The sequence below is a fragment of the Watersipora subatra genome, chromosome 1 (genome assembly GCF_963576615.1).
Source record: "Watersipora subatra chromosome 1, tzWatSuba1.1, whole genome shotgun sequence".
NCBI lineage: Eukaryota > Metazoa > Bryozoa > Gymnolaemata > Cheilostomatida > Watersiporidae > Watersipora > Watersipora subatra.
This window is the reverse complement of record NC_088708.1, coordinates 36,389,956-36,405,351: the sequence shown is the minus strand read 5'-3', so window position 1 is coordinate 36,405,351 and position 15,396 is coordinate 36,389,956. Positions and strand designations below refer to the sequence as shown.

General features: G+C 38.6%; 1 protein-coding gene across 5 annotated transcripts in view; it reads right to left on the bottom strand.

Moving 5' to 3' along the window:
• The window catches only part of LOC137385590 (cytoplasmic dynein 1 intermediate chain 2-like), an 86,037-nt gene that overhangs the window by 26,651 nt on the left and 43,990 nt on the right, over positions 1-15,396 (bottom strand). For 2 of the 5 annotated variants that reach the window (XM_068072083.1, XM_068072084.1), the window contains exon 4: positions 9,381-9,505. In XM_068072083.1, the coding sequence (XP_067928184.1) occupies positions 9,381-9,505 (125 nt within the window). Of the gene's footprint in view, positions 1-5,217; positions 5,401-6,245; positions 6,267-9,380; positions 9,506-15,396 lie in introns of all 5 variants that reach the window. The other 3 variants (XM_068072080.1, XM_068072081.1, XM_068072082.1) reach the window with 3 other exon arrangements.

Sequence of the window (15,396 nt, the reverse complement as noted above, 5' to 3'; positions counted from 1 at the left end):
ATTGAGAGCCCCTCATCTGTATATGTATGGCAATACACTCATCTGTATACGTATGGCAATACACTGTCAGTCTCATCGCTATGGTATGATTGGGAGCCTCTCATCTGTATACGTATGGCAATACACTGTCAGTCTCATCGCTATGGCATGATTGGGAGCCTCTCATCTGTATACGTATGGCAATACACTCATCTGTATACGTATGGCAATACACTGTCAGTCTCATCGCTATGGTATGATTGGGAGCCTCTCATCTGTATACGTATGGCAATACACTGTCAGTCTCATCGCTATGGCATGATTGGGAGCCTCTCATCTGTATACGTATGGCAATACACTCATCTGTATACGTATGGCAATACACTGTCAGTCTCATCGCTATGGTATGATTGGGATCCTCTCATCTGTATACGTATGGCAATACACTCATCTGTATACTTATGGCAATACACTGTCAGTCTCATCGCTATGGTATGATTGGGATCCTCTCATCTGTATACGTATGGCAATACACTGTCAGTCTCATCGCTATGGCATGATTGGGAGCCTCTCATCTGTATACGTATGGCAATACACTGTCAGTCTCATCGCTATGGTATGATTGGGATCCTCTCATCTGTATACGTATGGCAATACACTGTCAGTCTCATCGCTATGGTATGATTGAGAGCCCCTCATCTGTATACGTATGGCAATACACTGTCAGTCTCGTCGCTATGGTATGATTGGGATCCTCTCATCTGTATACGTATGGCAATACACTGTCAGTCTCGTCGCTATGGCTTGATTGAGAGCCTCTCATCTGTATACGTATGGCAATACACTCATCTGTATACGTATGGCAATACACTGTCAGTCTCGTCGCTATGGTATGATTGGGATCCTCTCATCTGTATACGTATGGCAATACACTGTCAGTCTCATCGCTATGGCATGATGGGGAGCCTCTCATCTGTATACGTATGGCAATACACTGTCAGTCTTGTCGCTATGGTATGATGGGGAGCCCCTCATCTGTATACGTATGGCAATACACTCATCTGTATACGTATGGCAATACACTGTCAGTCTCATCGCTATGGTATGATTGGGAGCCTCTCATCTGTATACATATGGCAATACACTGTCAGTCTCGTCGCTATGGCATGATTGGGAGCGAACAGTCTATTGATATGAAAGCTCCCAAGCAACGGGCTGATCGAAGTTTGATCAGATTTTAGGCTGATCCAAGTCTCCAATAAAAATAGGACATCTAACAAGGATAACTTAAAAGTGCTTTTCCATTAAAGAATGGAATTTGATCACACCGTCTATTATCTACAGTGAATTGCCAATATGCTCTTTCCATCATTTTGCTATTCTGATGCTGATTGGATAAAGAATATGAATATTTAGCATTTACTGCCTGTTTAATTTTCATCCAGCCATTCTTCACCACACCATTTAGATTTTGTTAATCTCTCGCATATTTCAGAATTATCCCACGAACACACGAGCGGAGCGGAAGTGTGGGAGTTTTTATGATAAATGCATGTGCACAGAACTTACGAAAATTATTCATCAACAATGAGACGAACCCTCGTCAAGAAATTTCATCAAAAAATTTAAGCATCGGAATGTAAAGTCGTTAAAGTATAATAACGATACAAAACACATTTAAACCTATTTAAATATGTTACCAAGTCTTTGTAAACCGTCGGTATTATTTTAAAACTTACCCATCTGATCGGATTATACACAAATAGACAGATTAATTTGAACGAAAATTGCCACAAAAAGCTTGAAAAGCTCGGTTTAATAAAAGTTAAGACCGAAAATTGAAACGCCAATAAAGCCGTGCGACCGATTGTAGAACTATTTAACAGTGCGCATTTCACGAGAAAACCGTGCTCATTTCATCAGTCTATGGCCATTTTTACTTGTATTCGAATTTATTCGAAGGTTTCTGTAATAAACGTAAACCGTTTGAGGCGTTGACCGATTTACAGGTACGAAATTGTGGTACACAGTTTATCAGCCTGTGTTTTTTGTCCAATCACCGAAGGTTTCATTATTTGAAACGTTAGCCGAAAGTCTTTACAACTTATGTACAAGCTAGGGCCGAACTACAACGCTCCTTCATGACGAGAACATTTTTTATTTTGCTACATTTTTATACGCGTGAATGCTCCTATCCGCTTTCTGTTAAAGATCGCTTATTAAAACCATTCTACATTCAACGCAACCAACTTTCAAACTGTGTATAGTACACAGTAGCTTGCCATTTTACTTCTAATTTTGCATTTCAGAGTTATAATAAACATATTTCTTTACTGTTGTTGAATTACATACGTTACAGTAAATTAGGCCTACAGCTTTATCACACTTTTATAACAGCTTTTATTTTGCTGCAGTTTGCAGAAATCTCGCTCATAGGTTTTCTATTATTGCTGTATTACAGTACTATATTAACAATATTGGTTATTTTAATAATATCAGTGCATTTTACTTATAATATTGGCCAACATTGCATTTCTCCTATTGCAAGGGAGAGATATAAACGTGTAATATTTTCCTTTCATTGTTGTTGTTTGTCATGACCAAACACTTTTTAAATAAATTTTCTAAAAACCTATATAAATACCACAACTTCTCGATATTTCTACCTATGACGTTTTGAAATGTAAACAAAATTGTGTATTGGTTTTCTATTATTACTATATTAATAAAATTGATTATTCTAAGAATATCAGTGCATTTTACTTCTAATATTGGCCAATATTGCATTTCTCCTGTTGCGTGGGAAAATATAAACATCTTTTCCATTCATTATTGCTTATTGTTGCATATAATAACACCCGCACCCAGTACATTACAGCTACCATTGCAGTTATCCTATTGCACTGCAGAGCCATTTGATTGCTAATATTGCATTTCTCAACCATCAGTACCCTTTATTTTTTTGCCAATATCTCTGGCCACCTCTTTGGTCGTGGGCTGTATGACAGTGGAATTTCTAGTATATATTTGTATACTAGTTCTGCTTCCCGGCTTTGCCCGCATACTAAAAATCAGCTTATAAACAATGAGAAGTAATGAGAGTTGCCTGCCACTTGCTATTAGCCTGGCACAATGCCAATGGAAATTTTTTATTAAGCTAACTAATGGCATTCACTTACGCAATCACACTGCGTGGTATGCAAAGCCATAGGGTATTTGCTCTGATATAGCCACTTATATTGGCAAGTGAACAACTAAATCTTTGTGACCAAATGGGTAGGGTGTTGGACTTGAGAACGGGAGGGTCTGAGATCCCATCTTCTTTGGTATGGATTCTTTATCCTAAGATTTTAATAGCTATAGCCAGGATGCAGACATACTTTGAGAAATACTTATATATATATAAACTGTATATACAATATATATAAAGTGCTACACAACTATGCTGCCTGTACAAGGACATTTACTTGTAAGTGAAGTTTTTTTAGCAAACACCTTCAGTGTGTGAGTATTAAAAATATGGCTGATATTTTTAACCAATATAGTTGCTATTTTGCAGAAATTCCCATTTTGCGGGTGGGTTTATAACATCCCTCTGATAACGTAGAAGTAATTGCTGTATAGTGATCAAAATCTTTATTAATAAATCCCACTTAGTCATGGACGTCTGTTTTGGCCGATTTCATCAAAACTTCACATGCATATGCTCCGTCCCTTCTGCCAAGTCGCCAAAAAGATTTGGTTTTTTCGTTCTCAAGAACTCTGTTTGGTTTCTGAGAACCAGCGTCTTAACCTTTGGCAGGGGAAACGACCAAAATGTCGTTTACCGGTTGCGTGGGGAAACGACATTCATGTCGATTTCGGTAGACGTTTATAAAGCTGTCGCCTAGTAATGTTAAACCAAGGATATGAACACTAGCAAGTTTTAAATATCATTAAAAAGATATCGGTTGATGATTTACAATATGAAACGATTATCTGAGAGGCTTGCTTTTTGCTAAAAGCTAAACAAATCGCGCTTCCTTGGAAAACAATAAAAGTTGGAAAAACCAGTCAACATCGGCTCGACTTTTAAAACGGTAAAATAAAAGATTATTTGATCCTGCGATCGTTAGTGATTTTTTATCCAATCAGAATAAAAATAATTCAAATGATAGAAGTGATGTAAACTTATTGGACTTTTAATATACTTGGAATATACAGAGAAAACGATCGTTATGGTGGCTCGCACAGCTACGTTATAGTGTTTGACTCTACCGAAAAAAAATGCTTCCAAGCAATTCATACAGGGACAATTGCACATGGTTGTATTTTTTTTAGTAGTAGATATGTGAATGAATGTTTATGTACAAAAATCTTTGTTCATAGAAATAAATTTAAGATTTGAGCTATGCATGTTCATAAAATATCGATTTTATTGAATTTTCGAAAATAAATTACACGAGTTTCGGTTGTTTTTGGGGGGCTTATACCTGGTCTAAGGGTTAAACACCCACCTGAGAGCTGTCTAATTGAAAATGAAAAAAAAAACAGGCATCACCAGTTACTGCTAGTAATAGTTACCGCAACTGCATATAGTGGAGCTCTCTTTCTATACACTGATGCATATTGGATTTGTCAATGATTGCAAGTAAGAATAGCCTGAGTACCTGCACTGAGTACCTGCACTGAGCAACTGCACTGAGTACCTGCACTGCGTACCTGCACTGAGCAACTGCACTGAGTACCTGCACTGAGGAACTGCACTGAACAACTGCACTGAACAACTGCACTGAGTACCTGCACTGAGTACCTGCACTGAGTACCTGCACTGAGCAACTGCACTGAGCAACTGTACTGCGCAACTGCACTGAGCAACTGCACTGAGCAACTGCACTGAGTAACTGCACTGAGTAACTGCACTGAGTAACTGCACTGAGTAACTGCACTGAGTAACTGCACTGAGTAACTGCACTGAGTACCTGTACTGAGCAACTGCGCTGAGTAACTGCACTGAGTAACTGTACTGAGCAACTGCACTGAGTAACTGCACTGAGCAACTGCACTGAGTAACTGCACTGAGCAGCTGCACTGAGCAACTGCGCTAAGATCTAAGAGAAAGTTCCTGTTGACCGCATACAAGAACATGCAATAAAGAACCGCTGGTGATCACCAAAGCATCAGCAGATGATATCTAGAACATAGGAAGAAAAGAACTGAGGTAGTGAGGCAGCAAGCGACTATGCATACAAACTGTACCTGCACGAAACTCATCATCCCACTCAAGGTGGGAGAAGAGACGAGGAGAACCAAAAGAAAATGCCGGGGAACCCCCTCGAGACGAGTCAAAATCTCTATGCGATCCGCCATAGTTACTTATGTGGTCTGTCACAGAAATTTGCTGTCGATATGCGTGCACATTGGACAGATATCCAGCAATTCCTAGTAGATATATAAAGTTACATAAACAGGAAAAATACATGCATAATCCCTAGAATCAACACTATAACGTATTAACCATTATCCTAGATTTTTTTAATTACAAATGGAAAGTAAAATTCTACATTAACATTTTTTGGTGTTTGCCAAGGTTGTTGTAATACATGTAGATGTAACAGTGTGTCTGCTTTGTTTGTGTTGTGTGTGTTGTTGTGTGTGTGTGTTGTTGTGTGTGTGTGTTGTTGTGTGTGTGTGTTGTTGTGTGTGTGTTGTTGTGTGTGTGTGTTGTGTGTGTTTGTTGTGTGTGTGTTGTGTGTGTTTGATGTGTGTGTTTGTTGTGTGTGTGTTGTGTGTGTTTGTTGTGTGTGTTTGTTGTGTGTGTTGTGTGTGTGTGTTGTGTGTGTTTGTTGTGTGTGTTTGTGTTGTGTGTGTTTGTGTTGTGTGCGTTTGTTGTGTGTGTGTGTTGTGTGTGTTTGTTGTGTGTGTGTTGTGTGTGTTTGTTGTGTGTGTGTTGTGTGTTTGTTGTGTGTGTTTGTTGTGTGTGTTTGTTGTGTGTGTTGTGTGTGTGTGTTGTGTGTGTGTTGTGTGTGTGTTGTGTGTTTTCAGACAAAGGGCAAAACTACAAATGAGCAAATGAAGCTAGTTCTATCCAGCGTGTACCATGTCAAGCGATTCTGTCCTCTCACTAATGTTGAAAACTTCACTCTAACCTCTCCTAGTAATTGGTTTCTCAATAACATTCTTGCCGATGCCAACAACAAAATTGCGTAATGTGGGTCCAAGGTTTTTTGGAGCTGCACGAGGAGATGAGAGAGTGTGATATACAGTAATGCAATAGTGAGACTTACCATAGTAGGATTCCCAAAGTGCTATAAAACATTGATACAAAAGAAATAATAGCTCAATAAGCAATTGGAAGAAAGTATACTAAAAAATCTGTTGACAATTTAAGGAGGAAAAGTCAGCTGAGAGAGTAGTTTTAGCTGCTGGAAAGCCTAAATAGAATCAAACAAACTTAGTAAAGTTAGAAAATCTCAAAAAAGGCGTGAAAGTAAACAAGTTGAACTCTGTAACAGATGCATTTGCGGGCTATCTTGGTCGCTAGACTGTTTCGTCTAATCAAATGTTGTCTCCGACTTTAAATTGTATAATAAATATTAAAAGAAATTCTTTATTTCAAAATTACCAGTGTGAGACTTCCTTAAAGGTTGATTCGCAACAAAATTCACATTACAGTTATTTGGTATCAAAAGATTCACCATGTCTTACTCTGCTGTGTTGTAGGTAAAAAATATGTGAAATGTGATTACAATCTCTTAAAAGCTAAAAAACGAACAGTTAATCGCAGCCATCACGAAAACGCCATAGTTTGGAATCTCTTTCCCAAACGGCTCAAATGTGACGTAGTTGAACAGAACGGCTTCTGTTTACACTTTCATGCAACCTCATTTGTTGAAATATTTTCACAAATATACTTCACACATTCAATAAAACCATGTCTATTGTCCTTACGCATCTATTTCATCATCATTGTAATGCTGTCACTTTGAGCACTGATATCTCAAAACCTACCGTAAAAATTTGTTTAATTTTTTAACCTTAGCTCGAAGGAGTGCATATCATTATCTGTTAAAAATGACGAGCCTGTTGGTCACCTGTGATAGTAGAAAAATGCTGCAGAAATTGTTCGCGCTGTTTGGCGGGAAGTATGGGTCACATGATCAGATTACGACTAGATGTTTAGACCAAGCCGAAACAAAGCTGTAAAGTAGCGAGCATACATATTTGATAAGGGTTTTTCGGTAGAACCCGAGTGTTTGTCATAAAACTAGTGCTACGAGAAGCGTTATATTGAGCCATTTATTAGCCTTTCAATTTACATGAGAACATCACGTGTCAAAACAATAACCAAATATAATGACTACGTCAGAAAAATAAACTGATTCCGATCTACGGCAGTTTCGTGATGGCTGTGATTAACTGTTCGTTTTTGAGCTTTTAAGAGCTTGTAATCACATTTCCACATACTTTGCACCTACAACACAGCAGATGAAGACATGGTGAACCTCTTGATAGCAAATAGCTGTAATGCAATTTTTGTTGCAAGCAAACCTTTACGTGCTTTAGTCGATTGCTAGAAAAGTAGCGAATACTCGATCTATATATATAAAACTTAGTGTTTGTCTAGTGTCTGTCTGTGTGTCTGTTATAGCAAAAAAAGTTTTAGCAATAAAAAATCCCCTTCGTACTGGTTTCCAACTCGTGGCATTAAAAGAGCAAGTCTACCAACAAGCGCATAACCACAAGGGTAAGCCGTTCCTATAGTTCCCATCGCTTTTACCATAAATACTGTATATTTTTTCCGGAATGCAAACGTTTAATGAGCACTTTTTATTACACGGTGTGCCATCGGGTTACGATGACCCTGTTACATGATATTTTCACTTTGCGAAGTAAAAAACATTTTTTTCGCCCTCGCCATACGACAACTGGAAAAAGAGAGGTGATAAAATTTTAGCCAATGACAAAGTTTATGTTTACAAACTAAATACATACTAAAACTTAGCTCTATGTATGTGTTTAGTAGGCTAAATTTATTTAAGATAAATTGAATGTTTGTTACATGTCTGTCTCGAGAGTAAGACCTCCCCATGGTACGTAGGCCACAGATTTAAGGCTAACGGATTATTTTGTTAAATAAATGTAAAATACATATATAAAATTAAAATGATTTTTACCAAGGGGTGTTTACATTAGATAATTACTAAGGGTTTTTATATCCCTCTATACAGCATTTTCATCTTACGATGCCAATACTGGAACGAATTAAAATCGTATGGCTAGGGTTCACACGTGTTATTAATTAATATTACCTTTTGCATTTTTTTTAAAGCTAACTTTTTTACCATTCATTATATTCTATTTTTATAATTTGTAATTTTCAAATATGCCATATCAATCTCAAACGTGCCATTACGCTCATATTTCCGGTTTCGGTAAATCTGTAAAGCTAAATGCTTTTCACTCTGACAATTGTATTATAAGGAGTAGGAATAGCCTCTACAATCTTTCTCTGTTCAGTCAGACAAAGTATCAGACAAAGAAGGTCTGTTATCTCATTTTCTGGTTTGTATCAGTATCGAGGGGTATCAGTATCGTCTATCAAAACTTTGAATACAACGAACTTCTGCTGCAACAGTAATATTTTTTAGACACCAAATTGCATGAACTCATTGTTTACATTTTTATTTGAACTGCGCAAAAACACTTTTCTTATGATATAAAGTTTAAAAGTTGGTAAATGTTGTATATGTTAAATAAAAATGAGTTATTTGCGCTGTTTTACCTAGTATCTAGGGCATTCACCTAGTATGTCATCTAGTATGTAATTCAGTACGTCATCTAGTCTATATATATATATAGCAAATACTAAAAGTTACTTTTTTCGCAATAATTTTTCATACTCCACTAATTACCTTTTAGGTTTTCAGTGTAGAGTTCACTTTTTATATGCTTTTGCACTTGCTTTTAGTTATATATATATATATCTATATATATATATATATCTATATATATATTTTTTTTTTCAGAGTCCATCTGTCTGTCATTCCAGCTATAGCAAATATTAGAACAGTGGAGCTGGACAATGCTGACGTAACGTCATGGAGTACCGTCATTAGAGGCCTAGCCTTATTAACTAGCTTAGTGGAATTTTCCATTGGCAGTATGTTTTTATTTTTCTCTTAATTTATTTCAACTACACAAAACACTTCCCTCATGATATGCAGTTTGAAAGTAAGAATGGGAAATGTTGTTATATGTTAAATACAAATCAATTTTCTGTCCAAAGACTTTTTTATTACCCGGGCAACGCCGGGTGGTACAGCTAGTATGTCATCTGGTATGTCATAAAGCCGACATATGAGCAATGTCAGACAAAGCTGAGGGTTGAGCAATGCCACTACATTTTATTAACTCCTTACCTTCCTTGTCTGCAAGTTCTGTAGCAGTCTGGGTCTCCTTATCATAAGAGACAACTTCCTTCGGGGGGATGCTGGTCTGGGTTACCTGGTGTGCGATACTCAGAGTAATATCCTTTCGCTTGCTTCTGAAAGGCGAGCATTTACAGAATTACTTACCCTGCTCAACAAACGCTTGCCTAAAACTAGGGTAGGCAAAAATATTGATGACAATATATGAATATGAAATTTTTTGATTTTTACGATATTTTCTAAACAAATGAATATTTGGAAAAAAATTTGAAGCTAGGTTGAACTTGTATGGTGTTTACATTGTGATTGATGTATTTTATAGGTTCAATTAAGCTGTATTGTCAGCAATGTTTAATACCAAATACTTGATTTATTGTAGGCCTAGTATAATAATAATATTTGTAAATATAAATATATTTGTAAAACATTGGATTGGAAATCTTGACAAGAATGCAATGTGCAAAAGAAACAGTGCAAATAGTAAATACACAATATGATAGTCCAAGCATGTTATAATGTCCTACTCTTGTCTAGTTTAGGTATTCGTAAACAAACACCAACTTGTCAGCCTTGACCACACCGAGACAATTTCTCAACTTGCTGTGAACCAGTCCACATGACGAAAACACACACTTAACACTAGCAGTCAGAGTTATATAATCCTATTTGTAGATTTTATACTGAGCCAGAATTCTTCGAAGCTAATCATTGAAAGATTTTTAAAGGAAAGGATGAGATGAGTTACTCTGTCATCTCAGTTGAGTCAGTGTAATGTGCTTACAATTCTGTCTCTGGGTGTCAGATTGTTCAATTCAAAATCATTGATTATGAAGTTCAAAGGGTTTTCAGCAGGCTGGTCTTCCAATAAGGCAATAAAATATAACAATTTAACATGAGATGAGATAATCAGATTAGCGAGATAGTACAGGGATGAAGGAATACAATTTAGATCTGAAAAACTGTTCTCAACTAAAAGACTAATTGATTGGTCTAGCCACTGTTACTTACTTGATCTAGCCACTGTTACTTACTTGGTCTAGCCACTGTTACTTACTTGGTCTAGCCACTGTTACTTACTTGGTCTAGCCACTGTTACTTACTTGGTCTGGCTGTCTTTTTTTTCTGTGGTGGGTAAGCCTAATAGGCCCTATGCAAGTATTTGATGATTTTAGGTGTTATTTAGCATTTTGAGACTGTTAGCAATAGTTGTGAGGTGAAAACGGAATGATAGAATGAATATTTTCAAAAATATCGATTTTTTTGACCAAAAAATATATCTATCGGCGATATATATCGATGATATATATCGCCGATAGATATATATCAAACCAACCCTGCTTAAAACAGTTAAATATCTATAACACCGAAGGTTGCAGAATCGTGTTTCCCGATATGAAGTCTTGTGAACAAAAACCGACTCTACATATGATCGAACAATTTGTAAAATAAAACAGTTAACATCGGTTAACAAATGTCAAAGCCAGTTAATCTAAGGTGTTGCAACTGCAGCCATTCAACGTAGTTGCAATGGTTACGGTTTCTACGCAATGTCTATCCAAGCTTACATAAATATTGGTAGAAATTCTTGAAGGATAGGTCTACTTTCGACTTCCTGCAAGAAGGGCGCCACAAGAGGAGTGCCACAAGAGGGGTCCTACAAGAAGGGTCCTACAAGAAGGGTGCCACAAGAGGGGTCCTACAAGAAGGGTGCCACATGAGGGAGCCTACAAGAAAGGTGCCACAGGAGGGGTACCACAAGATGGGTGCCACAAGAGGGGTGCCACAGGAGGGGTACCACAAGAGGGGTGCCACAGGGACGGTACCACAAACGCGTAGTTCCGAGTGCTAAAGTGGTAATGCACGAAAAAGGAAGCATCGTAGTCTCTTGTTTTATGTGCCAATTAAAACGCCATACTCAGAAACCTTTGATCCATTTATTCAAGCAGTAATAATCATAAAACATTAAGAGAGGGTAATCCACATGTTCGTGCACGCATTAGAGTTTGAATTGTATTGATTTGTATTTGAATTGATTGTAGCCGCTATGCACAAAATTGTTCGTCTTATTCAATATTTAAACAAACTGGCTTCATTTTAACGAGGGTCAACTATAGCTAAAAACTGCAACTCAGCCGTACAGATGATTTGGGAATATTAATGTTATTCTTTGCTGATGAGGTCATGCACTACCAGATAGCACTACTGTTACTATCATTATGCTTTGGGATCTTTGCTTCTGCTTTCAATAATTGCGGCTTGGTTCGGAATGACTTATGGAGTCTTTAATGTATAATATCAAAGGAATTTACAGTTGTAATGTTGAGCTATACAAGTCTTTCTTTGTGCAGATCAGGCGTCATTAAAAACGTTTACTAGTAGTGTTTGGCTATCCTAAACCGCCTTTTGCGCTTTACTAGCTAAAGATGAAAAACGCACACGCCGAAGCATGATGTAGCGTGGTAGTCAACCAGTCTCTTGCTCTGTACCTAATCAACCAGTCTCTTGCTCGGTACCTAGTCAACCAGTCTCTTATTCTGTACCTAGTCAACCAGTCTCTTGCTCTGTACCTAATCAACCAGTCTCTTGCTCTGTACCTAGTCAACCAAAATCTTGCTCTGTACCTAATCGACCAGTCTCTTGCTCTGTACCTAATCGACCAGTCTCTTGCTCTGTACCTAATCAACCAGTCTCTTGCTCTGTACCTAATCAACCAGTCTCTTGCTCGGTACCTAATCAACCAGTATCTTGCTCTGTACCTAATCAACCAGTATCTTGCTCTGTACCTAATCAACCAGTCTCTTGCTCTGTACCTAATCAACCAGTCTCTTGCTCTGTACCTAATCAACCAGTCTCTTGCTCTGTACCTAGTCAACCAGTCTCTTGATCTGTACCTAATCAACCAGTATCTTGCTCTGTACCTAATCAACCAGTATCTTGCTCTGTACCTAGTCAACCAGTATCTTGCTCTGTACCTAATCAACCAGTCTCTTGCTCTGTACCTAATCAACCAGTCTCTTGCTCTGTACCTAGTCAACCAGTCTGTTGCTCTGTACCTAATCAACCAGTATCTTGCTCTGTACCTAATCAACCAGTATCTTACTCTGTACCTAATCAACCAGTATCCTGCTCTGTACCTAATCAACCAGTCTCTTGCTCTTTACCTAATCAACCAGTCTCTTGCTCTGTACCTAGTCAACCAGTATCTTGCTCTGTACCTAATCAACCAGTATCTTGCTCTGTACCTAATCAACCAGTCTCTTGCTCTGTACCTAGTCAACCAGTATCTTGCTCTGTACCTAATCAACCAGTATCTTGCTCTGTACCTAATCAACCAGTATCTTGCTCTGTACCTAGTCAACCAGTATCTTGCTCTGTACCTAATCAACCAGTATCTTGCTCTGTACCTAGTCAACCAGTATCTTGCTCTGTACCTAATCAACCAGTATCTTGCTCTGTACCTAATCAACCAGTCTCTTGCTCTGTACCTAATCAACCAGTATCTTGCTCTGTACCTAATCAACCAGTATCTTGCTCTGTACCTAATCAACCAGTCTCTTGCTCTTTACCTAATCAACCAGTATCTTGCTCTGTACCTAATCAACCAGTATCTTGCTCTGTACCTAATCAACCAGTCTCTTGCTCTGTACCTAATCAACCAGTATCTTGCTCTGTACCTAATCAACCAGTCTGTTGCTCTGTACCTAATCAACCAGTATCTTGCTCTGTACCTAATCAACCAGTATCTTGCTCTGTACCTAATCAACCAGTCTCTTGCTCTGTACCTAATCAACCAGTATCTTGCTCTGTACCTAATCAACCAGTATCTTGCTCTGTACCTAATCAACCAGTCTCTTGCTCTTTACCTAATCAACCAGTATCTTGCTCTGTACCTAATCAACCAGTCTCTTGCTCTGTACCTAATCAACCAGTCTCTTGCTCTGTACCTAATCAACCAGTATCTTGCTCTGTACCTAATCAACCAGTCTGTTGCTCTGTACCTAATCAACCAGTCTCTTGCTCTGTACCTAATCAACCAGTCTCTTGCTCTGTACCTAATCAACCAGTCTGTTGCTCTGTACCTAATCAACCAGTCTCTTGCTCTGTACCTAATCAACCAGTTTCTTGCACTGTACCTAGTCAACCAGTCTCTTGCTCTGTACCTAATCGACCAGTCTCTTGCTCTGTACCTAATCAACCAGTCTCTTGCTCTTTACCTAATCAACCAGTATCTTGCTCTGTACCTAATCAACCAGTCTCTTGCTCTGTACCTAATCAACCAGTCTCTTGCTCTGTACCTAATCAACCAGTATCTTGCTCTGTACCTAATCGACCATTCTCTTGCTCTGTACCTAATCAACCAGTCTCTTGCTCTTTACCTAATCAACCAGTATCTTGCTCTGTACCTAATCAACCAGTCTCTTGCTCTGTACCTAATCAACCAGTCTCTTGCTCTGTACCTAATCAACCAGTATCTTGCTCTGTACCTAATCAACCAGTCTGTTGCTCTGTACCTAATCAACCAGTCTCTTGCTCTGTACCTAGTCAACCAGTCTCTTGCTCTGTACCTAATCAACCAGTCTCTTGCTCTTTACCTAATCAACCAGTCTCTTGCTCTTTACCTAATCAACCAGTATCTTGCTCTGTACCTAATCAACCAGTCTCTTGCTCTGTACCTAATCAACCAGTCTCTTGCTCTGTACCTAATCAACCAGTATCTTGCTCTGTACCTAATCAACCAGTCTGTTGCTCTGTACCTAATCAACCAGTCTCTTGCTCTGTACCTAATCAACCAGTATCTTGCTCTGTACCTAGTCAACCAGTCTCTTGCTCTGTACCTAATCAACCAGTCTCTTGCTCTTTACCTAGTCAACCAGTCTGTTGCTCTGTACCTAATCAACCAGTATCTTGCTCTGTACCTAGTCAACCAGTATCTTGCACTGTACCTAGTCAACCAGTATCTTGCTCTGTACCTAATCAACCAGTATCTTGCTCTGTACCTAGTCAACCAGTCTCTTGCTCTGTACCTAATCAACCAGTATCTTGCTCTGTACCTAATCAACCAGTCTCTTGCTCTGTACCTAATCAACCAGTATCTTGCTCTGTACCTAGTCAACCAGTATCTTGCTCTGTACCTAATCAACCAGTATCTTGCTCTGTACCTAGTCAACCAGTATCTTGCTCTGTACCTAATCAACCAGTATCTTGCTCTGTACCTAATCAACCAGTCTCATGCTCTGTACCTAATCAACCAGTATCTTGCTCTGTACCTAATCAACCAGTATCTTGCTCTGTACCTAATCAACCAGTCTCTTGCTCTGTACCTAATCAACCAGTATCTTGCTCTGTACCTAATCAACCAGTCTGTTGCTCTGTACCTAATCAACCAGTATCTTGCTCTGTACCTAGTCAACCAGTCTGTTGCTCTGTACCTAATCAACCAGTATCTTGCTCTGTACCTAATCAACCAGTCTCTTGCTCTGTACCTAATCAACCAGTATCTTGCTCTGTACCTAATCAACCAGTATCTTGCTCTGTACCTAATCAACCAGTCTCTTGCTCTGTACCTAATCAACCAGTCTCTTGCTCTGTACCTAATCAACCAGTCTGTTGCTCTGTACCTAATCAACCAGTATCTTGCTCTGTACCTAGTCAACCAGTCTGTTGCTCTGTACCTAATCAACCAGTATCTTGCTCTGTACCTAATCAACCAGTCTCTTGCTCTGTACCTAATCAACCAGTATCTTGCTCTGTACCTAATCAACCAGTCTCTTGCTCTGTACCTAGTCAACCAGTCTCTTGCTCTGTACCTAATCAACCAGTATCTTGCTCTGTACCTAATCAACCAGTCTCTTGCTCTGTACCTAATCAACCAGTATCTTGCTCTGTACCTAATCAACCAGTCTGTTGCTCTGTACCTAATCAACCAGTATCTTGCTCTGTACCTAGTCAACCAGTCTGTTGCTCTGTACCTAATCAACCAGTCTCTTGCTCTGTACCTAATCAACCA